A 24916-nucleotide genomic window follows, 5' to 3' on the forward strand; every position below is an offset into this window, starting at 1 on the left:
TGCCTCTGGGGTTCTTTAGTAGTAAACACAACAATGACGATGAATAGATCCTCCATTTCTCTTAAGAGGAGAGACATTGCAATGTGTAGATTGTTTTAAATTTGTTTTGTACATTTTAGTACAGAATGGAGAATCAAAGCTTAAAAGTTATCCCTAGGAAACTGTTGTTTTATTTTGTTTTGTTTGTTTGTTTGTTTTTATACAGAACCAAAGAAAAGATAGACATGATAGATATTTTTAAAAGCCGCTTAAGAAGTTAGGACCAGAGCCATACAATTCTACATTGTGCTTTCTGGCATTCATGTGTGTGAATATGCCTGGCATTCCATCTATACATTTTTCTAGCATTTTCATAGCAAGCCTCCATTCATTTATAAAAGCAAAGAAATAAATACTTTGTTTCACCCCACCTAAATCAACCCATTATTTGATTAGAAGCAAGAGCTTTTGCTTTATTTTAATTTTGTTTTTTTTTTGTTTCTTTGTTTTCACTTTTTGTTTGTTTGGGGTATTGTTTTGTTTTTGGGTTTTGTTTTGTTTTGTCTTTTTCTTTGATTTTTTTTTTTTTTTTTTTTTTTTTTTTTTGAGACAGAGTTTCTCTGTGTAGACCCCACTGTCCTGGAATCCTGGAATTCACTCTGCAGACCAGGTTGACCTTGAACTCACTGAGATCTGACTGCCTTTTCCCTCTATCTCTCAAGTGATGGGATTAAAGGTGTGCACCACCAGTGCCCACCAAGAGAGTCAAGAGCTTTGCATGCCAAGTTGTTAAATCATATTTACCACTCAGCTGAGAAATAGGTATTGAATTGTTTTCTCCCACTGGTATTTATTGTTCACTTCACCGAGTAGGTATAAATAAAATTTCAACTATTCTGCTATACTAAAATTTAAAGATTATAATCTAAACTCCACATCTTAAAGTTGGAAAGCAAAGCACAAGGTCATAATGAAAGACTAAAATTAATAAAGTTCATAGGTTGTAGGAACAGACTCCTCAAAGACAGTACTTATGTATAAAAATATATAAAGTGTGAGCTGATAATAGTTAAAAATAAATGTTAGCTTTCCCTCAGTGCCTGGTGCATTTGTGAGGCACTGTTCGAACGCTGCAAACCCATCACTTACAAAAGCTATGAAATACATCGTTCCTGATTCTGGAGCCTGAGGAGTCTAAAGTCAAGGAACTGACATGGGTGTCTGCTGAGGGAGGGCTCTCATTGGTGGTTCTTTCCCTCAGGGAGACAGAAGAAGGCAGGATGGACTGAGACAATCCCTGTTAGAAGGGACTCTAGCTTTTTCCCAAGGTTCCATCATCTTTCAAGATGTCTTTCCTCCTAATACCACCATGAGGATAAAGTTTCAGTGTGAGTTTTGGAGGTTTACTCAGTCACAGAAAACACTGTCATTGCTGGCTGGGAGTGGTGGTGGCACACGTCTGTCGCTCAGAACTCAGGAGGTAGAGGAGACAAAAGGGCAGGAGTTCAAGGTCAGCGTTAGCTACCTGGTGAATCTAAGAACAACCTGGGCTTCGTGAGAACCCAGCTTTAAATAAAAATAGAAAAAGAAAGACAAAAATAGGTTGAAGAGATGGCACAGCTGTTAAGAGCAACAGCTGTCCTTCCAAAGACCTGGGTTCAATTCCCATACTCACAGTGAACTGTAACACAGTACCAGAAAATCCAATGACCAAATGGGACAAAACACCCCCACACATAAAATGAAACAAAAACAACCCCCCAAAACATTACATTCCTTGTGAGGCAAAGACTGTAACTGGTGTGATCTTGGAGACCCACAGCAATCATTTGAGGCATCATTATTTAAGGGTATAATGTCAGAGCCATTTGTGAGATACAGTCTACCAAAGACAAAATTGCCCACATATACAACTTCCCAGCCTTGTTTCATTTGGTAGGAGCTGTACTGATAATGTTTAGCTCTATTAAGTGAACGGGACTGAGTGTTTATTGCTTGTTGGTCTTTAGCTGGTATTAACATACTTTAGTTGGTTGTCATGTAGCTAAATGATGTTCAGTAATTGTCAGGTTAATTTAAGCAGAGATATTAATGTCTATCTGAGGTTGGATGCATACAAGAACTTTACTCACTGTGTGATGTTTGGTCTTTGAATTGTCCTGGTGATATTGCTACCCCCATCCAGCTTGTTGAAAGTGGAGTTGGGATTTCACCCGGTTATGTCCGCTCTCCACTTTTCAAATGGCTCTTAGAACATAGGGATATTTTCTAAATATTCTGTGCATTACCAAGCTCATTCACCTTTTAGAACAAGTTTGTTTTTATCTCCTCCTTGGAGATAAAATTGGAATAATAGTTAAAATGTAACTATGGGAGGGGCTAAATGAGATGTCAAGCCTTTGATGCATGACCTGGGCTTCTAGTTTGCAAACACTAACACCTTCCAATGGGAGTAGTTATTTCAGATGGCATGCTACGGCTGTCCTCACCACTGCCCTGCTGTAAGAAGCACACCCCTTTGTAAACACTGGGATTAAGAACTTGGACCTTACTCCTCATGCTGGGTCTCCTTGCCCAGCCTTAACATGGTGCTTAGTCTTACTGCAGCTTGATGTGCCATTTTTTACTGATACTCATAGGAGACCTGGCATTTCCTAAAGAAAAACAGCGGAGGAGTAGGTTGGGAACCAGGGCCGGGGAGGGGGCACCAAGGGAGAGACTGGGAGGAGGGCAAGGAGGGAAACCTGAAGCTGGGATGTAAAATAAATAAATAAACAAAATTATTTAAAAAATAAAAATAAAAGAACTTGTCTCCACCCTTGCCTTTCCCTTCTGCTGGTTCCCCGGGGATCACTGAAGAGAATCGACACTTTGAGAAATTATGTCTGTGTCTTACGACAGGAAGCCATCTGAACTGCTTCCTTGTTCATTCGTGTACATTTTTAAAATCAAGACCCTTTTATAGGCGCCCACTGTGCCCAGGACTAGGGACGATCCCAATGAACACCGCAGCCATCCGAACACACTGCTAGAAGACAAACAGGCTTAGACCAAGGAGCCACTGTGCCACTGGGAGACAAACACTGTGGCCCAGGCTAGTGCCGTCTGTCTCAGACACAGAAGAACCTCGCCTGCCTCAGCCTTGGGGAGCCAGTGGGGACCTCCTGATTAATATTTGAGCTGAGCCTAGGGAAAGTTAGCATCAGTTGGGAGGGAGAAACAGAGAAGGAATGTTCCAGACAGATGGCACCATTATGCTTTGATGGAGAAATATCTCCCATAGGCTGGCTCTGTGTTTAAATACCTAGTCAGTGGCTGGCAGTGTCCGTAAGATACATTGTTAAGCTCAAAAACAAATATTGTGCCTTTAGGGGATTTGCACACTTCCTGAAACAGTAGATGAAGCTGTTGGTTGCTGTTTGTGGAGACGAGAGGAGGGCAGAAATGGTAGCTCTGCGAAATCTTCACGGCATCACAACAAAACACTGCTCTAGAGACAGAGAGCTGAAGGCCAAGCTGGAGTGCAGACATCTCGGGTCCACCACAAAGAGCCCTTCTGAGGCTGAAGAATTTCTCATTTAAGCAAATTGTCTCATTCCTTCCCCCGAATGAGCACATTTTTCCCACTCCGCCCTGACCCACTGATGTTCTGCTCCTGGCCACAGTCCAGCCCAGAGCAGCCTCCTCCTGGAGCTGCTCTCACAGCCAATCCATAATAGGTGTCCACCCCAAAGCTAAAAATAAGCACAGTGTCCTGGTGTCTTGAAAATTAGCTAATATCTGAAGGAAGCCTCGTTTCCATCGGCGAAACCAAGGAGACCACAAGTGCAGGCTCAGACTTTCCCTGCTGAGTGGAGGGGATGGGGCATGTTGGGGGGCTAAGGAGGAAAAGCATCCTCCTCCTGAACTACCTCAGAGGACAAAGGAAAATGCTAAATTCAATACATTCCCCTTCCTGTCAAACTTCTCCATCACCGCCCCCCACACACACACTCGCAAACCTAGCATTTCTATCAGCAAGCTGCAAATCTCTTAAGCAAATGAATTTTTTCTTTTTTTAGATTTAAAAAATGACCTGTGTGTGTGTGTGTGTGTGTGTGTGTGTGCCTGCATAAGTTTATGTGTACCATGTGTGTGCCCATGTGTCCATGTGCATATGTGTGCCCTTGGAAACCGGAAGAGGGTGTCAGGTCCCCTAAAGCTGGAGTTACAGGTGGTTGTGAATAGCCCGGTGTATGCTAGGAACTGAATTCAGGTCTTTTGCAAGAGCAGCAAGTGACCTCACTGAGCCATCTCTTCAGTCAGTGGGTATTTTATGTAATACATTTCCCAGGATTTAGGTATTCTTCATCTTTTGGTTAGATGTGTGACTTTGTCTAATTAAATTTCTGAAGGTTTTGAGACAAAGTCTTCACCTAAAATGTGGAGTTGGGCAAAGAGTTTCTAAGTATCTTCCAGTCCCAACATGTGTCATGGGTGCTGGGGGAGGGTAGTGATGGCGCTAACACACTGTGGTAGCGTAACTTAAAAGACTCGGTTTCTAGCATCACTTGACTGGCATAGGGAAGGGGCAGGAAACGTGTTCTGTTAAGGCCAAATAGTAAATGTTTGGGTCTTTGTAAGTCATGAGGTTTCAGCCACAACTCTTGAGCTCTCATTATAATGTGAAGGCAGCTACAAACTGTTTGCTCTTCTTTTTGTAAATACAATGTCATCAGAACAGGGACCCACACTTTCACTTACATACTGTTTGTACAACAAAAAGCCAAGTGGTCAGTGGGATGTGGTATGCCCTCTGTGTCATTTGCTGACCCTTGAAACTAAGCCCTGAAGTCCCCAACCTGAGATGGGGGTGTCTTGTCCCTTTGGTTCTTCGGTTTGCGAACTCCATCCCAGGCAGTTTCTGAGAAACCTCTCTGCCACCTTTATACTGTGTCAAACATGGGCCCTTTAATCACTTCAGCTGCCCACAGCCACCTCACCACGTATAAACCCAAATAAACGACTTGAAGAATCAGGCTTGCCAGTGAGCGTGAACCTGAAAGAAACAGCTCAGGCAGCTAGTTTCTCAGGCAGAGTGATAAAGAAATGGCTTTATCAGCGAGCAGAGCTGAAGACAAATAGCCCCGGGGAACAGTTGAGCAGTCAGGTCACTGAGCCAGGGAAAGCAAGAAGGGAGGAGAGAAGAAAGATGGATTGAATGGCAAAGCAGACTGTGAGCCCTACTGTACCAGCCGGCCCAGCTGGGTACTTTATCTTGAATTTGTTTTGCAAATTGCAGATGCCTAGCTCTGGAAGCCAAGAAAAAGAAAGGGTGGTCATCCCAGCCAAAGTCCTCCCAGGGGTCTCTAGTAACTCGGAGGACTTTGGTTTGTGAGGGAAAAGCATTAAATATCCTCCTTGTAAATTAGAGACACAGAGAGCCATTTTATTCAGATGCATAGACTAACAATATTCTTCAGTTATTTTTAAATAAAGGAGAACAATGCTTATTTTAAACTTTGGGTCCTCTGTAAAGTTGTGTGTCTGTGCAGCTCACAAAATGGTTTTAACAGTTTTGTCCAGTAAGCCCTCCCATCTCAACTGCCTCTCAAGGAACTGGTGGATTCTTTGACTTGCTGTCTTCTGACATGTCTAATACAACCACCTCCTGCCTTTGGCTGAAGTCAGTCCTCCCTGACCAACAGATTCCTTGTTTCACTATGGAACAATAACCGCACCATTTTTATTTTGTAGCATCTTTTAGGAAGATTACTCAAGTGTCGGCCACAATATACTGAGATTCTTTGGTAAAGTAGGATCTATTGGCCAAGGTTCACCTCTGCTTCTCAATCCTAAGATTTCTTCATACAAACTGTTTCGTCAATTATTCTAAATTGAGGCCTCAGCCCTCCACAAAGAACGGTAGTAGTTGAGGAAAACGGGTAGGAGAAGTGCTTCTCCCTGGGGAAGAGCTCACCGAGTAGTACCAGTCCCAAATGGTCATCCGTGAAAACATTTGTTTCTTGTTACCAGATCACTCTTTGATTCCAGTTTCTCTAGAATCTTGGGCTTTCTATGATAGAAAACACTACATCAATGGAAAGGCATGAGACATGCACAGCCACACAAACACATACATGTACACAGTGTCATGGATGCTGGGCGTGTGCCAGTTTTACCATGACTTTCATTTGCCCTCCAGAGGGAAAGTTGTACCAGGTGGAGGGAGAACCAGGTGACTTGTGTGGTGTTGAGTTCTCCGCTGCTGAATGTAGGAGAAGCAGCAAGCCTGGATGTGGAAACCAAAGCCAATGCACTGGAGCATATTTTTCTTTCAAAATATTTTATGTACTGAAGTTTGCACAACATCTTGGCAATGAAGGCATGTCTGTGAAGGAGGTGTCTTGTGTTTCACAGCTAACATAAGGGCAGAAAATGTGACAGCAGCTAAATGTGACTTCAATCACAAACTGAAAGAACGTGCAGGAGTAACATGGTGAGGTCTATGAGCTACAAGTTCAAAGGTGAAAAGTCTACAAAATTCCGGAAGAACATGTTTCTCCCGCTTCCCACCACACCAGGGCATGTCTCTCTACCCCAGCACTAGCTTCGGATTTGGACAACACTTGAGACTCTAGGGAAAAGGGTCCCAGAATATTTTTGGTATTGTCTAGGAATGAAACTAAATTTAGAACAGTCCATCTGTTCGATTAGCAAGAAAAAGAGCTGCATTTCCTTGGCGTGCACATCCTTTATAAATCTCAGGGATGGGTGCTGTTCCAGATCTCTCTGGAAATTATTCTGAAGCTCACCAGTTCTGCCAGCACCAAACACGCTGTCCATCTCTTTTCTTTTGCTTTTTTAAATCATATTTTATTCATTCTTTGAAAGTTGCATACATTAATGCAATGTAGTTTGTTCCTATCTATCAACCACTGCTTCCTCCCAGCTTCCCTTAGTGCCCCTGTCCCTCCCCCCAACTTCATGTTTTACTTTTTTGTGCTATTAATATGACTCTGAGTCCAATTAGAACTGGCCACTGTTCATGGGTGAAGGACCATGCACTGGGGAATGGACCACTGTAAGCTCATGTGTAAGCTGAGGGTGCATGCATAGGTGTCCCCTGCAGGTAAGACTGAACTCTGCATCTCTGGTAAGGTTGTCATAGAACACCTTTCAGTGGCCTGTGAGGCCTGACTTGTTTGCTTGAAAAGTAAAAGATGAAAATAAAAACGCACTCTTGAAATCTCATTAGGAGCCGACGGTGGCCATCGTGGTTGGCCTTCCTGGGAGCCAGTCTTTTGACTGTACCTTGTTCTCAAGGGGACTCTGCGATGTCACCGCCTCAGTGCCAACATCATTGTGGCTGTTTTCATTCTGCAGATGAGGAAAGCTAATTCACTTCTGCCGGACCTCGTACCTAATAAACGCCAGAACCAGGGCCTGCGACTGGCATGGCCATTCCCTGGAGCTCCTTTCTAGTCCCCTGTAAAGCCGTTCATTCAAAGAGATCAAAAAGTCTTTTAGATTTTTCTACCTGTTTGTCAATCATTTCCTTTAAATATGAAATATTTTCTCTCAAAACCTTGCATAAAAATTCAATTTATGTCTTAGAAAAGATTGTTTGGGTTGAAATAGTGCGGCGGTCTAATGGCTGCTTCCAGGGCAATCTCTCTCAGCTCGACTCCTTCCATCAGTCCTGACGGCTCTGACACTCCTCAGCTGTCTCTTTCTTCCCAGCACAAGCTCTGCTTCCCTCTCTGAGGAGCCCCGAAGGTTCAGCCCCCACCGGCACCCCCACCTCCCACCCCTGCATATTTCCTCCTCTGCTTTCCTCCCGAGACATTTGACTCCCAGATCTCCCTCTGTGTCCCTATGCCAGGGACATTCCTAGTGGCTTGAAAGACACACCACGGGAGAAAGGGACTCCCATGGGCCATAAGAATTTAAAATGGAAGTGGGCCACATCATACACAAGATGACCGTTTGGTGCATGGCTCACACAAAATTCTTTCTTTGGTGTCTTCTGGCTGCAGCTGAGAGGCAGCATTCTCAGTCCGGCTGACCTGGCTTCAAACCCCCTTCCACCCTCACCCTTGCAGCTCCAGGGTCTCCCTCAGCTCAGATATCTCATTTTCAAAATTGAGATGAAAACACAAGTTCTTGCTGGTTTTGGGGGAGGATTGGATAAATGTCGGAAAACCCTGAATGCTGTGACTGTCCTATGCGTTAAGTTTGGGCACGTGGTTGTCCTTATTATTCTAGACCCTTTGCTGTTGAGGCAGCTGTTAGAACCATGTTTCCTATTGTGCTGTATTTCAGACTGGCAGCTTTTCTACTCCTTTAAAAAGTGCTTAGCGGCTAACATTTTTAAAAATGAAATAAAGGAGAAGCTAATTCACTCTAGGACTCAGACTTCATGACAGTTCCTGTTCTTGTCCGGCTGGGGAGTAAGGGATGGACTGGCCTCTAAGGCACCGTAAACATGAGCTGGCATATACACAAAGTGACCCACCTCCCAGAGTCATAAACATGAGCTGGCATATACACAAAGTGACCCCCCTCCCAGAACCCTGTCATCAATGGATGAGGATTTATGATGTTGAGCTTCTTTTACATAAACTAAATTTTCATTTTATAATGTTTTCTTTGTTGTGGATTGTATTTTATTCTTTGAGGCTCAAAGTCTGGCCTCAAAGTCATTATATATCAGAGGATGACTTTGAGCCCATGGTCCTCCTACCACTACCTTCTGAGAGCTGGGATTACAAGAATATGGCATTATGCTTAGGTTGACTTTATAATTCCTGACCTTTCTACATATGAGCATCTTCCAACCGTTGGTTAGATGTGGACCTCCAAGGGGACTATGGTTTCTAGTTTCCTTGGAACCCTACTAGAACAGAGCTCTGTTGATGTGGGAGTCCCCTCTGTGTGCTGTGATTACCATTAAAGAATAAAGAAACTGCTTTGGACCTACAGCAAGGCAGAACTTGGGTAAGCAAAAAAAGCTAGGCTGAATGCTGGGAGAAAGGAGGGCAGAGTCAGAGAAAAGCTGTGGAGTCAAGGCCAGAATCAGACATGCCGTAACTTTGCCAGTAAGCCACATGGCGAAATACAGATTAATAGAAATGGGTTACATCAATACAAGAGTTAGCCAATAAGAAGCCAGAGCTAATGGGCTATGCAGTAATTTAATTAATACAGTTTCTCTGTGTAGGAGGAGGCCGCTTGTTCATCCTGGTCACCCAGCTAGCTTAGACCCGAGACTGCTTGTTTGCTTGTTGATTTCCCAGCTGCCCAGACCCCCAAAATAACCACACAGGAACTATATTAATTAAATCACTGCTTGGCCCATTAGCTCTTGCTTCTTATTAGCTAACTCTTACATCTTAATTTAACCCGTCTCCATTAATCTGTATATCACCACAAGGTCGTGACCTACCAGCAAAATTTTAGCACATCTATCTCTGGTGGTGGATCCATGGCATCTCCCTGATTCCACCTTCTTCCTACCAGATTCAGTCCAGTTTTCGCCGCCTACCTAAGTTCTGCCCTATCAACAGGTCAAGACAGTTTCTTTATTCATTAATGGTAATCACAGCACACAGGGGACTCCCACATCATCTCTGTGATTATTTTGGGGCTAAGCAGTCGGGAACTAACTAGCGGCTTCCTCCAACACTCTGTGTACATTTCACTGGGAAATGATGATATTTCACAGGGTTGAGCTCCGTTTCCTGCAGGGTGCTAATCTACCAATGGTGAAAAACTAGTAGAGTCCTTAGATCAGCGTGGTGATTCACTGGTATCCAATGTTGCCTAGTATGTGCCGTGACTCTCCTTGCTGTTGCCAGTGAACAGGGTGTCCCCTTAGCATAAACTGTCACTAAATTCCTGAGTCTCTGAGTAAAAAGACACATGCCTCATGTGCAGAATGGCTCTTCAGCTTTTAAACACATAGTTGGAAACCATTTTTCTTATAGGACCAGAAACAACAAATGCACACTGGCTTTAGAAATGACTTTTACTTCTGAGCTGTTGAGGGCATCACTGTATATTCCCATGGTAGTTTTCTTTGAAGTTCCATGAACACCTCCTGGAATGAGGAGACTCTGCCCTAAGAGTCAGATGGGAGTTTATCCAGTGCCCACCCTTCACCTACCTGCTCTGTTCTCTGCGTTAGGAAACAGTTTTGTCTGTGTTTCAAAAGCCATTCTCCAGATGTCCAGCCCATTAACCAAACTTGTTCTCCAGCAGGGTGAAAATGTTTGCCATCTAAGCTTCACATCCTGTGCTCCTTGTGTCTTATTTAACTCACAGTAGCTCCCTCTTTTTCTTTGTCCTCTGCAGGATCAACACACTGTGGTAGGCCAGAACACAGGCCCCAGTCCAAGTCCCAACTCCTGCTCGAATCCAAACACGGCAAGTGGTTTCATGAACTCCCAGCAGTCTCTGCTGAATCAGCAAATGATGGGAAAGAAACAGACCCTGCACAGGCCAGCCATGGAGCCCAAGCAACAGCTCCTCCTCCAACAGCAGATGCTGACTGATTCGGTAAAGCTACCTCCTAACTTCTCTGTGTGACTTCTTGACCTTGGAGATGTGACGAGTCCCTTTGCCCTTCTGTGTCTCCCTGTGTTCTCTTATCTACATAAGCGACAGTAATGAGGGTGTAGTGGATGCAGGAGAAACTAAATCCCATGAATTTAAAAAGCAGGGGATAAAACAAACAAACAAAAACATAAAACCAACCCTGATTTACCAGCTGCTGGGCATGTGGAGTACCCGTCCCCGTGATGACCAGCCCTGCCCAGTTCAGGAATGCCTGTGGCCAGCAGGGTTTTTGAATGGAGTGAATGAAATCTCAGTTGTTCCCAGCCTGGAGGGTGGAAAGAGTGAACTGTGACTTAATCATCCCAACGCCAAACTGGTTTTTAGAGGTGAATGAGCTCTAAAGGGAATTTTTAAAGGCTAGCAGCAGTTTCACCCCCAAGATTTGGCTTCCCAAATAACAAAGCATCTCAGAATGGGGGACCGTTTTTAAAAAAACATTTTAAATAAATGTCCACATTCACCACATTGACCCAACCTTTTAAGAAGCACAAGGTTGTTTCCCTAAACACCAACCAAGCTCTAACCTCACTTCAGTATCTTATCTACCCACTCCTCGGTAGCCTCACACAGCACCATCCACATCTGATCCAAACTCCACTGCTGAAGACTGACACACCCTCTCCTTTCAAACTCCCCAGTCCAGTGAAACCAAAAGGGACAAAGCCAAACAGTTCAGAGCTAATAGATCCAAGGAGAAGGGACAAGGATATGAGATGCAGTTCAGTTGCAGCGTGTATGTCCAGCGTGCATTAGGTTTTGGGTTTGACTGCAAGATGAGAAAAACCAATCAAATCATTTTATACTCAAAAAAAAAAAAAACCATTTTAAAAGCACCCAGGAAGGTAAAGTGTTAAAAATGCCATGAATATTCAATGAATATTGAAAGATCATAAAAATATAAGCCACAAACAAGATAGTTCCTTTCCCCCTTGTTGCCCTAATGGAGCCCAACATCCACTGTGGGCATCAAATAAATAAGCTATTGTAATGCATATGCTTAAATGGTATGCTGTAGAAAAATTTCTACAGAGAAAGGCTACATCTACTAAAGATCAGAAGGTGCAGAGAGAGTTGGGAGAGAGGAAGAGTGGGGTGGTAGTGGGAGGGTCATCCTGTCCCAGAGATCCAGCACACTCAAGACTCAGGTACACAAAGGACCCACACACTGTCAAGGCACAGAGCATTGTCAAGGATGGAGAAGTTGAAAACACAGAGGCCAGAGGAAGAGGCTGGCTAAGTCACACTGCCTGAAAGGCAGCAGCAGAAAGAAGGAGAAGGAGAAGAGGAGGAGGAGGAGGAGGAGGAGGAGGAGGAGGAGGAGGAGGAGGAGGAGGAACACTGTGTTCAGATTTGCAACCAACTAAAAGATAGAGGCCAATAGGAGAGCTCAGTTTGAAAATCTGGCAAATCATCTCCCAAAATGAGTTAAAATTTGGCTTTGACATGGTAAGACTACAGTATTCTGATAGAAAATGTGGAGTCCACCATTTTAGGCAGAGGGATGGCTGAAGACAAAAGAGGCAGTCCTGGATTGTATTTACTGGTTAGTTTCAGATAAACTAGTAACAATGTAGCAGCCACACGTATCTTTAAAGGAATGACAAGTGTCAGTGAGCACTTATGCTACAGGTGTCTGAGATCTGTGGTTGCAACTGTTTCTTCCGCCTGTCTCTTTCCTTTACAACCTGAATAGCCTAGAAACGAGTGAAAAGGAGAGAATGCACCGTTTCAAACTAACTTACTGGCAAGACTTCTATTATTCCCACTGACACTGTAAATTTGATTAGTTTTACAAGATGGAGCTTCCGGGTTTTCTGCTTCTGTTAAAAGCCTCTGGTTAAAAGTGACACACACATTTTTAGGGACCTGGCCACAGTGCTGGCCTGGCTCCCATTGAAGCCCTGTTGAGTCTCATGAGACAGGTGCAAAGGGCAGTGAAGAGATGAATGGGAACGGAGCTGCACTTTCCATGGTTCTTACAAAGCATTCAGGCTTCTCTTTGTCTAGATGCCATCCAGGCTGCCCGTGCTCTTTAGCATAGCCAGGAAGAAGCAGCCTTTGGTGCCTCTTTCCATTAGCATACGCTTTGTAGCCATTGAAGGCCTTGGCAAAGCCAGATGGGCACCTAAATAGAGGCTTTTTTTCATAAAATTTTGTTTCTCTCCACCCTTCTCCCAAAGTGATACACACAGAAGGCGAGATGAGTAGCAGTTATTACCCTGATCGTCATTGCTAACTCGTGTAATACACCTCCTGTGTGCCAGGCACCATGCCGAGGTTTTGTAAAACGAAAGGACTTATCCTTACATGGGGAGTGTGAAAGAGATCCTAGAAGCTCCCAAATCTTGCATTTTTAAGGCTAAGGAAACCAAAGCAAGACAGATACCACTGAAACAAGAGAGGCTGGGCCACGATGAAAGCTCATTTCATTTTACACAGAGCTGATTTCAACGATTGGTGCGAGTTTACCCTGGAGCCTCACTGTAGCTTCCTCCGTTTAGTGTTGGCGTCCAACTGGTCTCGTAGCATGCCAACGTAATCTCTGCTGTATCTACAGGCAGCATAGAGTATCAGGAAACTCGGGGTTTCAGAGATGTATATGCTAAGGCTTTGAGCATATACTGGCCTGTGGGAGAGAGAAAAGCCCAACTGCTTGAGATGAAATAAATCTGGGTTTGAAATATAGTGTGTGGCTGGGAGTAAAGGAACGAATTATTAAACGCACACGTGCACACACACACATGCACACACGCACGCAGGCACTATCATACAAACAGTAGTAACACCTAATTATATATGAAATATGCTTCTTGGAAAAAAGATTTCACAAAGTCCCGTTCTTGGCTTAACAATCAAAACTGTCAGTTCACACAAGTGTTTACAACAGGCTTGCTTGCTCACTGGGTTGGTGGAAGACCCCAGGCTCTTTCTTAAACAATTAGGGTTTTGGCAACTCCCCCCCACACACACAAAAATAGTTTACCTTACTTTGGAAACCTATGTTTTAAAAAAATGTAATACATCTGTTTCTGATTCATTTATGCTTTGCTCATCAAAATTATGTTTTATATGAATTACTTGGTGTTCAAAAACACTCTAGAGTTTTTAAAGTTTGGTTTTTGTTCTTAGAAACAAAAAATGAAATTGGTTTGTTGTTATTTTAAGGTTCTCTCCTGTCCGTTTCAGAGAACGCACATCCCACTAGGAAATCTCAGAGCTGAGTACAAGCAATGAGGTTGAGTAGGGCAGATGCGCACTTGGCTCCAGCTAATGGCCTCATCTGTCTGTTACGGTTGTCTGTGTATTGACTTTCCTATAATTACAGTCTTCTGTCTCTACCTATGCCAATTATTCTTATCTTTAGAAATGGATATTGCTTTACAGTATATACAGAATTGCACTGAAGCCATTCCAGAAAGTTTCCAAGGCACCCCAAGAAAGAAAAAAAGCAGGAATCCCTATCCCAAGCTGTTAGGAGAGGCACAGCCGGGCATCTTGTTCTTTGCATAATATGAAGTCTTAACACGTGCCAACTCAGACAGGATTATTCTGGTCTCCTGATAAACCAAGAGCAGATAGGCCACTTGGTCATTTTATCTAAAAACAAACAAGGTCACGATGTGACCTCTCCAGCTAGCACGTCCTAGCTACCCCTTAATCAATCTAGGACAGTGCTCCAGTACCCTAGGTCCCCCAGGCTCTCTCAGCCCTCCTGAGACAGCAGTGGCTCCTCATTGCTCCTCACCACTGTAAGGACGGCTGTGGGGTTGTTCCTGAAGGTCGGTCAAGGCATTGGCAGCAGTAAACAGCGTCCCCATTTCCTCTCTTACCACCCAAACTCACATACTGAAAGAATCTGAAGGTGATTTTCAAACAGGATCCTGAGAGGCATGAAGGGCCCTGTGTTCCTGACTCTGGAGCTGGTATCTGCTGCATGGCTGTGGGCTCTGGACGGGCAAGTTACTTAGCCTAATGAACTTGCGTGTCCTCTTTTAAATGAAAACAAGCAGCGTTCCCTTCAAAGGTTTGCTAAGAGCAGGTAGAAGAGACGTCTCTTGCGTCTGGTGCCCACACCAGTACCCGGAAGATTAGCAAGTCTCTTGACACCTCTTCCGAGGAGAGGTCGCCAGATCAAATCACTGAAAGCCAGGTGTGCTCCATTTTACCCGGCAAACCTTTCTCCAAAGTCCGTGACACCAAAGCTCATCACACATGCAACAACATAAAACAGGAAGTACCACCCTGAGCCCACATAATTGAACCCCGTAATTGAAGTCTAACTACAAAATGAAGGAAATGAACATGCTCAGTAGACACAAAGCAGAAATCTATGGAGGAGGAGCAGAAATGAATGGCACTTTCATAGAGGAAGTGATTCAAACGGAAAGATCTGTCTCTGCATTGACACTAACAGATAAATCTTAATCCAAACCCACAGTGCAAAATAGTTTCGTTTGTAAGATGCAAGTTCCCACTCTATAGCCCACGCTGTCTTCAAGCTTGTGATCCTTTCTGCCTCTGCCTCCCAAGGGCTGGGATTTCAGACATGCACCACCACGCACAGGCTAAATTCTTCTTGTATTTGTACCCTTTTGAACATCGTACAGACTTTTGTAACTGAAGAAACGCTCACTCAATTCAATGTTTTCATTTGTGTTTTCAAGGAGAAACTTTCCCCTCAGGATCAGATGAACCGACACCTGACAAGACCACCCCCGGACTACAAGGACCAAAGAAGAAACTCGGGAAGCTTGCAGCCAGCCACTCAGTATTCTGGTGAGAGTTCTTCGAAATGGATACAAATCATAGCAGTGGGGGAAAAACTCTATTAGAAACCTATTCCATTTCTCTTGCTTTCTCCCCCACCTTGGATAACATATCAGCTCCACCCTTTTGCTGTCTCCCACTGAACCATCAGACACAGAACAACATGGAGAACTTGGCCTGGTGCTTCACACTATAATCCCAGCACTCGCAGGAGGAGGAGGAGGAGCGCTGGGACTTCCAGTCCAGCCTGTGCTACATAGTAAACTCCAGGCTAGCCCAGATTAGAGTGTAAGATTCTGTCTTCATCCCTTTACCCTCAGAAAGACCACACTTCGTCCATTCATGAGTTCTTGCTTGTCCATGTCCTGTGCTCATGTGTCCACTACTCTCTGATCTGTGCCCACGTGTCCACCGTTCTCCATGTCTGTGCCCACGTGTCCACTGTTCTCCGTGTCTGTGCTAACGTGTCCACTGTTCTCCATGTCTGTGCTCACGTGTCCACTGTTCTCCGTGTCCGTGTTCACATGTCCACTACTCTACATGTCTGTGCTCACGTGTCCACTGTTCTCCATGTCCGTGTTCATGTGTCCACTGTTCTCCATGTCCGTGTTCACGTGTCCACTACTCTCCATGTCTGTGCTCACGTGTCCACTGTTCTCCGTGTCTGTGCTAGCGTGTCCACTGTTCTCCATGTCTGTGCTCACGTGTCCACTGTTCTCCGTGTCCATGCTCACGTGTCCACTACTCTCCATGTCTGTGCTCACGTGTCCACTGTTCTCCGTGTCCATGTTCACGTGTCTACTACTCTCCATGTCTGTGTTAACGTGTCCACTGTTCTCCGTGTCTGTGCTCACGTGTCCACTGTTCTCCATGTCCATGTTCACGTGTCCACTACTCTCCATGTCTGTGCTCACGTGTCCACTACTCTCCATGTCTGTGCTCACGTGTCCACTGTTCTCCGTGTCTGTGCTCACGTGTCCACTACTCTCCATGTCTGTGCTCACGTGTCCACTGTTCTCCGTGTCTGTGCTCACATGTCCACTACTCTCCATGCCTGTGCTCATGTGTCCACTCTTCTCCATGTCCGTGCTCACATGTCTACTACTCTCCATGTCTGTGCCCACATGTTCACTACTCCCCCAATTATTTGTGAGAATTTAAAATCCTGAAGGTTTTCTAACTCCTGTGTTCACTCCTCCTCCTCATGTTGACCATGACCCAGGCAGAATAAAGTTACGTAGAAAGAGCTCCTTTTCAGAATACTGGAACTTGCATAAAACCCCATCTTTCCTCAATCTTCCTCGGAACCTGTTCCCCCCAAGTATTCTCCACAAGAGATAAATCACCCTGTCAACAAGAAAAATTAAAAAGCAAATTGCATTTTTATAAAGAAAAGGAAGGTTTGTGTTTCTGTTCAAGTCACAAATCAGAACTTTTTACTTACTCTCTTTCTTATGAATAGGACAGGTACTTATGGTAAAAAAAAAAATCTCTCTTCAGATGTTCTCTGAACCCCAAAGAACCTTCCCCAAACCCGGCCCATGCTCTTCCTGTTCCCTCCTTTCCAGCAACTACTCCAGTCCCTGCTGTGGAGAACTCTGATTTCTCTTGCTACATTAAGTTAGTCTCTTCAGTTTCTCGACTTTTTTTTTTCTTTCCATGTCTCCATCTGTCCAAGAACTCATCAAGAATATTCTCCAGACAGCAAGAGGCTGTGGGCACTCCTATTGCCACCTCCTGTCTTGTTGCAGATACACTAAATAAGTTTCCACAATTCTTTCAAATGTCTGAAAATGCAGCAGCTTGTCTCTCTCCACTGAGATTTGAGATGATTTTGTTTAAATGCAAAGACTGAGTTCTCAGTTTGGTTGTGCTCAGAAACAGTGTATCTCTGCTGTGGAGCTTGGCCTCCTGGGCAAACAACAGGCTTTAGAGAACCTGCGAGACTTGAAACTGTATACAAGTTTTTAGGTAGGTGTTTAAGGTTTCTCTTCCCACTCCTGTAAAAGAATCTCTCGGATGGGAGTCCAGAACTGACAGCTATCTCCACAGTGTCGCCAGAGGCCAGCTTCTTCTGCTTCCTTAGCTTGTGGTTCCCATCCTAAGGGCTGCCCTGCAGCCACCACATCAGGAAGTTGTGTGTCCATTTTGTGGGCAGGGAAAGGAAAGGTGGAAAGGAGAGGAGCCTCCTGCAGGAGCCACGCCCCCTTGTAAAGCAGTCTTCGAGGACTCTGCCAGCTTATTTTCACCGAGCTCGTTTTCACCGAGGCAGAATGTATTCCTGCAGGCTTTCCAGCACAGGAAAGCTCAGGGTGTGTGCTTTCTCACACGAACACACTGCAGTACATTTTAACACTGAGTCTCAGAGGGAGACTTCGATGGGCAAAGACACCCACCCAATAGCTCCTTCCAAATAAAACGTGTGCATTTCCTGCAAAAAGTTTTTTGCATGCCGCTGCCAACTCCAAGTGGACAAGAGTCCCCTCTGGGACATTATACTTCATATGCCTTCTGAGACTAAAACAAGCAATAACAAAACAAAACAAACTCTTTCATATTGCTTTAAATTTTAACATCAGTCCAGAAATAATTCTTTTGTTGGAGACAGAGATTGACTCCAGGGTCTTGCTTGTGTTCGGCATGCGTTTCCCCGTTGAGTTGCACCTCCAACTTGGAAACTTCTTGTACACACTGCACAGTAGAGAAAGAGACTCCTCCTGCCCTGGGGGTCTAGTTGAGGAAAAAAGCAGAGAAGAGGGAAGCTACAGTGGCTTGGCCTTGTCTTTTGGGTTATACATCAAACCAGCAGGGAATCCTAAGTGGTCACCTGTGGGCATTCTCTTCATGCAGCTCTTAGTTCATCGCTATGTGTGTGGCTCTGTTTTAGTGTCTTTGCAAGTAATTTCTCTGGGTTACATCCTTGCTTCTGTCTCCTTTATTATATCATTCAAAATTCAGTTGCGCACCAACCCTGTCAGCACTAGACCTGGAATGCGGCCTGCAAATGAAACAAGAGGAAATGCCTACCCTTGTACAATTTGCCATCTCCAGCTTTGCCTTGCAATCTGATTTCTCAAGGTGACTTCCACCTTAGCAAGCCAGGGATATTTCAGTGCATCTGTTAGTCACTGTCTGTTGTATGGAGCCACCTTGTCCAGCATCCTGGGATCCAGATATGCCCCCCATTCAATCAGTTGCTGACAGTTTACCTGGCAGCCCCTCTGAGGCTTGGTGGATTGCCCCAGTGCTCCAGGGAAGAATCAAACAGAAAGTGGCATCCAAAGAAATGAGACTCGGATATTAGGGAACTTTCCAAACAAGAGCTTCAGGCTTGGTCTGAGCCTGAAGAACATATAAGGATTGGAAGGCTAGAGGACATCATGGGACAGGAGACTGGTGAGCAAGGGTGGCTGGTGGGGTGTTCAGTAGCAGTGCAGTAATGACTTCTCAGATGGAAATGATCGCCAGAGCACAAATACATCAGATTCCAGATGCTTAGAGATGAGATTTTGTTTGCCTTCTGGATGCAGGAAGGTCACTCATGGCAGCTTCTTAAATAAGGATGATGCAGATAAAGAATTAGACATGATTTTCCAGGTCACAGGTTAGAGAATTCGTGTAGTAGCCATGAATAGGATTTGCCCCCACATACACTTGCTCATTTGAACCCTGGGGTGAAGAGTGGCCTGGATTTCATGACAGCTAGTAATCAAGATTGTAGTCTTCTCACTCGGAACATAATAAAAGTAATTCAAAATGAAAGATTGATTATCACCTCAATGACTTCAGAAGGCAAATAAAATAAAAACTATAAAATAGAAGCATTCAATCTCAGCCTTCTTTCTGTAGTGTGTAAGTGGCCTAGGGAGATGCTCTCCCGGATCTCGTCTGTTCTTTCTATACACTACACGTCATATGGTATTTATTAACCAATAAGTTCTTGTCGGCTGCATTAGGGGGCGCCATCATAGCATGAATGAGTGTAATTCTCGTCTCTGTCTTAGGTGGCGCATCTACGGTGAATATAAACTCTAACCAGACTTTGACAAACCCGGTCTCAACACACACCCTTCTGACGCCAAACCCCAGCCTCATGTCGTCAACGTCCCATGGGATGAGAGTGCCACTGTTGTCCACAGCAGTTCAGAGCATGGGAGTGTATGGAAACCTGCCTTGTTCCCAGCCCGGCACCTACAACGTCACTCCAGCAATGAGTCAGCTGACCCAACAGAGAAACACGACTCCACTGATAACCAATCAGAACAACCCCCTGATACCACGGCCATCTCCCTTAGGGGCAAATAACTGTAACAGTGTGGCCACCTTTGCAGCCGGAGCTGTTGGCAGTTCACAACAACTGAGGCCAAGTTTGCCCCACAGTTTAGCAGGCATGCCAGCCCAGAGGTCGTCCACCGTCATGATCACATCCAACACGACAGCAACAAACTGGGCTTCTCAAGATGTAACAGCGAAACAACAGGAAGCCCTCAAATCCACAGGAGTCCGCTTCCCAACAGGAAGTACACCTGCAGCCTATACCCCAAACCAGTCCTTGCAAGCAGGAGTGGGGAGCCAGCCCTTTTCCCAGAGGGCAGTGGCGCCCCCTAGCCAGTTAACGCCAGCAGTACAAATGAGACCTATGAACCAAATGAATCAGGCACTAAATGGGCCGACTCTGGGTCCACTCAGGGGTTTGAACCTCAGACCTAACCAGCTGAGCTCGCAGAGTCTGTCTAATATGAATCCGTCAGGCACAGGATTGAATCAGGCGCGGACAGGCACCAGCCAGCCCCCATCCCTGACGCCCAACGCTTTTCCTTCATCCAACCAAAGCTCCAGGGCTTTTCAAGGCACTGACCATAGCAGCGATTTAGCTTTTGACTTTCTCAGTCAACAGACTGACAACATGGGCCCTGCCCTAAATAGTGATGCTGATTTCATCGACTCTTTATTGAAGACAGAGCCTGGCAATGACGACTGGATGAAAGACATCAACCTTGATGAGATCCTGGGAAGCAATTCCTAAGAGAAAAGGACGGCGGTTCACGGGCTCCAGGCAGTAGCTGCCAAGGACCCTGTAATGCTAAGTTGCCGATCAGCATCCGAGTGAACTCAGGCATCCAAACGGAAAGCTGACAGTAACTACGGTGATCAACACGCTGGTTCGTTCTTGTTTCAAAAATCCCGAGCCTGATATTAAAACATTGGGATGGCTTTTCCCTGCCTGAGCGTCAGGACGCGATGTCCAGTTTATCCAAACACAACTGTGATGTTGGTGTGTAGTTAATTATGTCAAACGGTCTTCCCAAGTTCCTTTTCTTGGTGAAGGAAACACAGAGGAACTTGAGGCTTGTTTCAATCCCGTATGGCAGACAGGTGTTAGTTCTAAGCAACAGGCAGTAGACTGCCATCTGCTCTGGTAGGTAAGGATGCTTAGGTTTCTCCACTATCTTTTCTTTTACTTTCCCTAATACTTGCAGGAAAGATTGACATATGGTTGTTTGGAGTAACTAAGAGAGCACCAGAGCACCAAGAAGCCATCCAGCAGATTGGACGATTTCTTCCCCAGCTGCGGTCCTCATTTTGCAGTTTTCCCAGTTTTCCCACGTGTTTTGTATTTTGGTGGGATGCTGTGTCTTGTGATAAAACAGGAATGCAGGACTTACAGCTTGCATGGGGCTTCCCTGCTGATTTTTATAGCTAACCAAGACTTGTCCCATCACCCCAAAGTATCAGTGCACAACGGCCTACATCAAATTTCACTTAAAAAATTGAATTTTGCCATGTAGGAGACAAACATGGCCACAAGTAACCAGAGATGTTTCTAACTATGATTGATGCCCATGGTTGTGCCCAAGCAGAATGAAATTGAGCCTTGACCTCTTTTTTTTTTTTTTTTGGTAGCCTGAGACTTGTTTGTAAGGAATGAAGGTTTGAATTGGAGTGAGATTAGAGCGCCCTATTTGGATTGGAGATAGGGAACAGGAGAAGGGTATGAGGATTGGCACAGAGCCTTTTCACAGAGTGTAGAGGAAATCATAACTGAGACAACAGAGCCTTCCTTGGACATAGCACTTGGACTTGGGTGGACAGCTGAGCCCAGTGTCGGCCATGCATAGCCACTCTCCATGACACAGGGAAGTTTTACCATATGCTGCCTGGGCCCTTCTTATCCAGCCTTCCTCCCTCAGGGGTGACTTTTGTTGGGTCACTGGAGCCCGGTGTCCACATCTATGTCCACTGCAGAGCAGAGGAGGTGTGCAGGTCCAAGATGGCTCTAAAATACCGCCACCACTAGCCTAAAGCCAGAGAATCGAAGGGTACTTGTGACCTTTGAGCTAGACAGTCACACACTTAAACATCAAGTGTGGTTTAACTCAAGTTGTTTGAGGCACCAAATCTTCACGAATCTGTTCAGAAAAGGAACACATTTTTTAAAGCTCTCTTCTAGACTTCACGATGCCTTTGGGCTCCCACCTCCCTATCTACTGCACCAATAGCACTGGCCCAGCATCTTTCCCGTGCTGATTTGTAAATATTAATAACTTACTTGTTTTTGTAAACTTTTGTAAAGAATATTTTGGTAGAAATACTTAAAACATATTCTTTGGATTATATTTATACATATGTGAAATAAATATACTATCGAAAGGTTATATTTTATACAAAAAGTAAATTGTTACCTTTTGTATGCTAATATACAAAGTTTTGTATAATACGATGGTTTATTTTTAGCTCTACACTTAAACCGTAGTGATGGAGTGGAAACTTTTAAAAACTATCAAGAGGCTTGCTAGATGAATTTATATTCTGAAACCTCCGTGAAAGCATTCCAGGTTTCCATCCCGCCCTGTCGTTGCCGTGTTTGCCAGCTCTGAATTCTTTATTAAGCCCATGGTTCTCGTGTCTTATTTGATTATTCTGCTGTGCATACTGTACCGGTCCCTGTAGCATGTGTTCTACTGTGTGTTTCCCCATTATACGAAACAATGTTTCTCCATGCAGAAAGAGAGGAAAAACACTGTGTATATAAATACGCATTTTTTGTGGCTCCTCCAGATTACTGCACAGATCTGCAGGATTTCCCAGTTGCAGCCCCGTGATTCAGCTTCTTCTCACCCTCACACAAACAGCGCAGTTTGTAGCAGCTGTCCAGTTGTTCCACTGAAGAGGCAACGCAAACAGAATGGCTGGTTTTTCTTCTATCTTAATGTGAATTTCATAATTAATGTGTATTTATTCAGCTATTCATTAAAATACAGGATTCTTTGGAGGGTGTAATCTATAGTTTCTGTTTGTGGGCAGCCTATTACCAAAGATGATGTAATTTCCCGAAAGCTGAGATAATGACAATTTGATAGACACACTTAGCAGAGCCTCAGATTTACAACGTAAGAGCCATTGGGACACAAACTCCCATTGATAGAAATGCCAGACTACTTCATTGCTGACATTGCTTGTCATCCTGATACACAACAGAGAAGGCAGGAGTCATTTTTCTTTCTTTTTTTAAATTCAGAGACACAAAAGTAATGTAGGTAAATAATTCCTTCTTGGCTTTGTGTTCAGCCCAATGAAATGAGTCACCAAGTGAGGTGCTGGTATTGCCTGCATCGCCGTCCTGAACCCACGAATGTAAAGATCCAACTTGTAACATGAATATTTTGTATTGTGTGTAATTTCATGTGTAAAAAAAAAAATAGTTAAAACATTCAGACGTGGTTTTCTTGTATGGAGTCGGTCACCGATGTTATTGTTACAGTATTACATTTAGGATAACCAATGTTAACAGCAACGGGTACATATGCACAAAATTATTATTTTTAAAGACTTGTTTTGTGCTTTTTAATTATGTGTATGTGTGGGTGCTAGTGCCTGCCAAGGCTGGAAGACGCCCTGGAGATGGAGTCACAGGTTGATGTGGGACCTGAACCCAGATCCTCCAGAAGGGCAGTGAGTACCAACCACTCTTGTAGCTGCTGAGCCCTCTCATCAACCCCCAGGAAACCGTGTTGTGCAGGGAGCTTTAGATAGGAGTAAAATGCACATTCATCTCTTTTCAGCGTTGCTCCATCCACTTAAAAAGCTGGGATTCTATATGCTCGAAATTTTCTGTGCAGGGCTAGGGAGATAGCTAGGTTGGCAAAGTGGCTATGGCAAGAGGGTGGACATTTCAGTCCTCAACACTCACGTGAACATCCGGGAATGGTGGTGTACGTCACTGACACCAGTTCTCAGGAGGCAGAGACAGCCAATCCAGCTAAACTGGTGTGCTCCAGGCCAGGGAGGGATCCTAGCTTTCAAAAAGTGGATAGGGAATATCTGAGGTCATTGTCTGGATTACACACATGCACACACACACATACCCACATACACATCAACATGTACACACATGCAAGTACATACACATGAGTGTCATGCACAAGAATAAAATGATAAAAATTTAAACGCATAACACCCACTAGGCACTGTGGTCGTTTGTCTGGCCTGACACATGGCATCTGGTCACAGACTGTATGAACACGGCGCAGGAAACACACCTGACTGTGTATGTTTACACAGCCTTCTGCAGAGCCTCGGTACTCTCAGATCTCCTGCCCTCCTTATTATGTTGTTGAGGTCCGTGTCCTTTCCCCTCGTCCAAAATGGATGTGTATGATACTGCTATTTTTACTAGCTTTATCAATGGAACCCTAGTAAAATGGATGTCTTATGTGGTCCTATCCCAAAGAATCTGAAAGGTTAGATGGAAAACAAAATCAGCACCAATAAGAAAAAATAATAACTGGGTGTAGTGGTGCACGACTTTAATCCCAGCACTTGGGAGGCAGGTGTATCTCTGTGAGCTAGAGGCCAGCCTGGTCTACAATGAGTTCCAGGACAAGTGAGACCCCGCCTCTAAGCAGAGAAGAAAGAATAGATAACAACAGCATCGCTGAGGAGAAAGAAATACAGCATTGGGAACTTCCCTCTGACTCCCAGTCTCTAGCCTTAGAACAGGATCTGAAGAGAACGTGGGAGAGGGAATGGGAGCACGGACAGCAGCCTCTTCCGTGATGGGGGCTAAAGGAAGGGACAGTTTTCATCGTCTTAACCACACTGGCCATTGCATATGCACATGACTGTGTTTTGTCACCCAAGAAAGTTGAGGGCATGGTTGAGGTTGAAACAGAACATCCCTACTCTAGAGCTCTGTGGCTGATTTTGATTTTACAAAACTAAAGGAGTTCACTGGAAAGTCTCGGGACCATCCGTTTTAAGAGGAAGAAATCAGTTGCTCCTCAACCTTTCAGAAAATTTCAGATTGTTGATCAACTTCATGCATACAGTAACCATCTCCTTTAAGGCTGAATCATAAGCAAGAATGAATCACGAGGAGGCCAGATGGAGGCAGCAGACAAGCAGGGAGGCTGTGCTGATGCTCACACCCTGACCACGCCCTGAGGCGTTTGTGAGAGGAGGCACCAGCTGTCCACTGTGCTATGAGATTACAGTATCTCCTAAAGGGAACCCGACTGCCAGGGCAGAGAGAAACGCTACTTTGTGCACCTGTCGCATTCCTGTCACTTTG

General features: G+C 44.6%; 1 protein-coding gene across 1 annotated transcript in view; it reads left to right on the forward strand.

The window, feature by feature from the left end:
• Maml2 (mastermind like transcriptional coactivator 2) overlaps positions 1-23048 on the forward strand; it is a 330279-nt gene extending 307231 nt beyond the window's left edge. The window contains exons 3-5 of the mRNA XM_057768038.1: positions 10315-10518; positions 15243-15354; positions 19350-23048. Coding sequence (XP_057624021.1) covers positions 10315-10518; positions 15243-15354; positions 19350-20371 — 1338 coding nt within the window. The 3' untranslated portion in view covers positions 20372-23048. The remainder of the gene's footprint in view (positions 1-10314; positions 10519-15242; positions 15355-19349) is intronic.
• Positions 23049-24916: the final 1868 nt, after the last annotated feature.

Source organism: Chionomys nivalis, chromosome 4, assembly GCF_950005125.1.
Source record: "Chionomys nivalis chromosome 4, mChiNiv1.1, whole genome shotgun sequence".
Lineage (NCBI taxonomy): Eukaryota > Metazoa > Chordata > Mammalia > Rodentia > Cricetidae > Chionomys > Chionomys nivalis.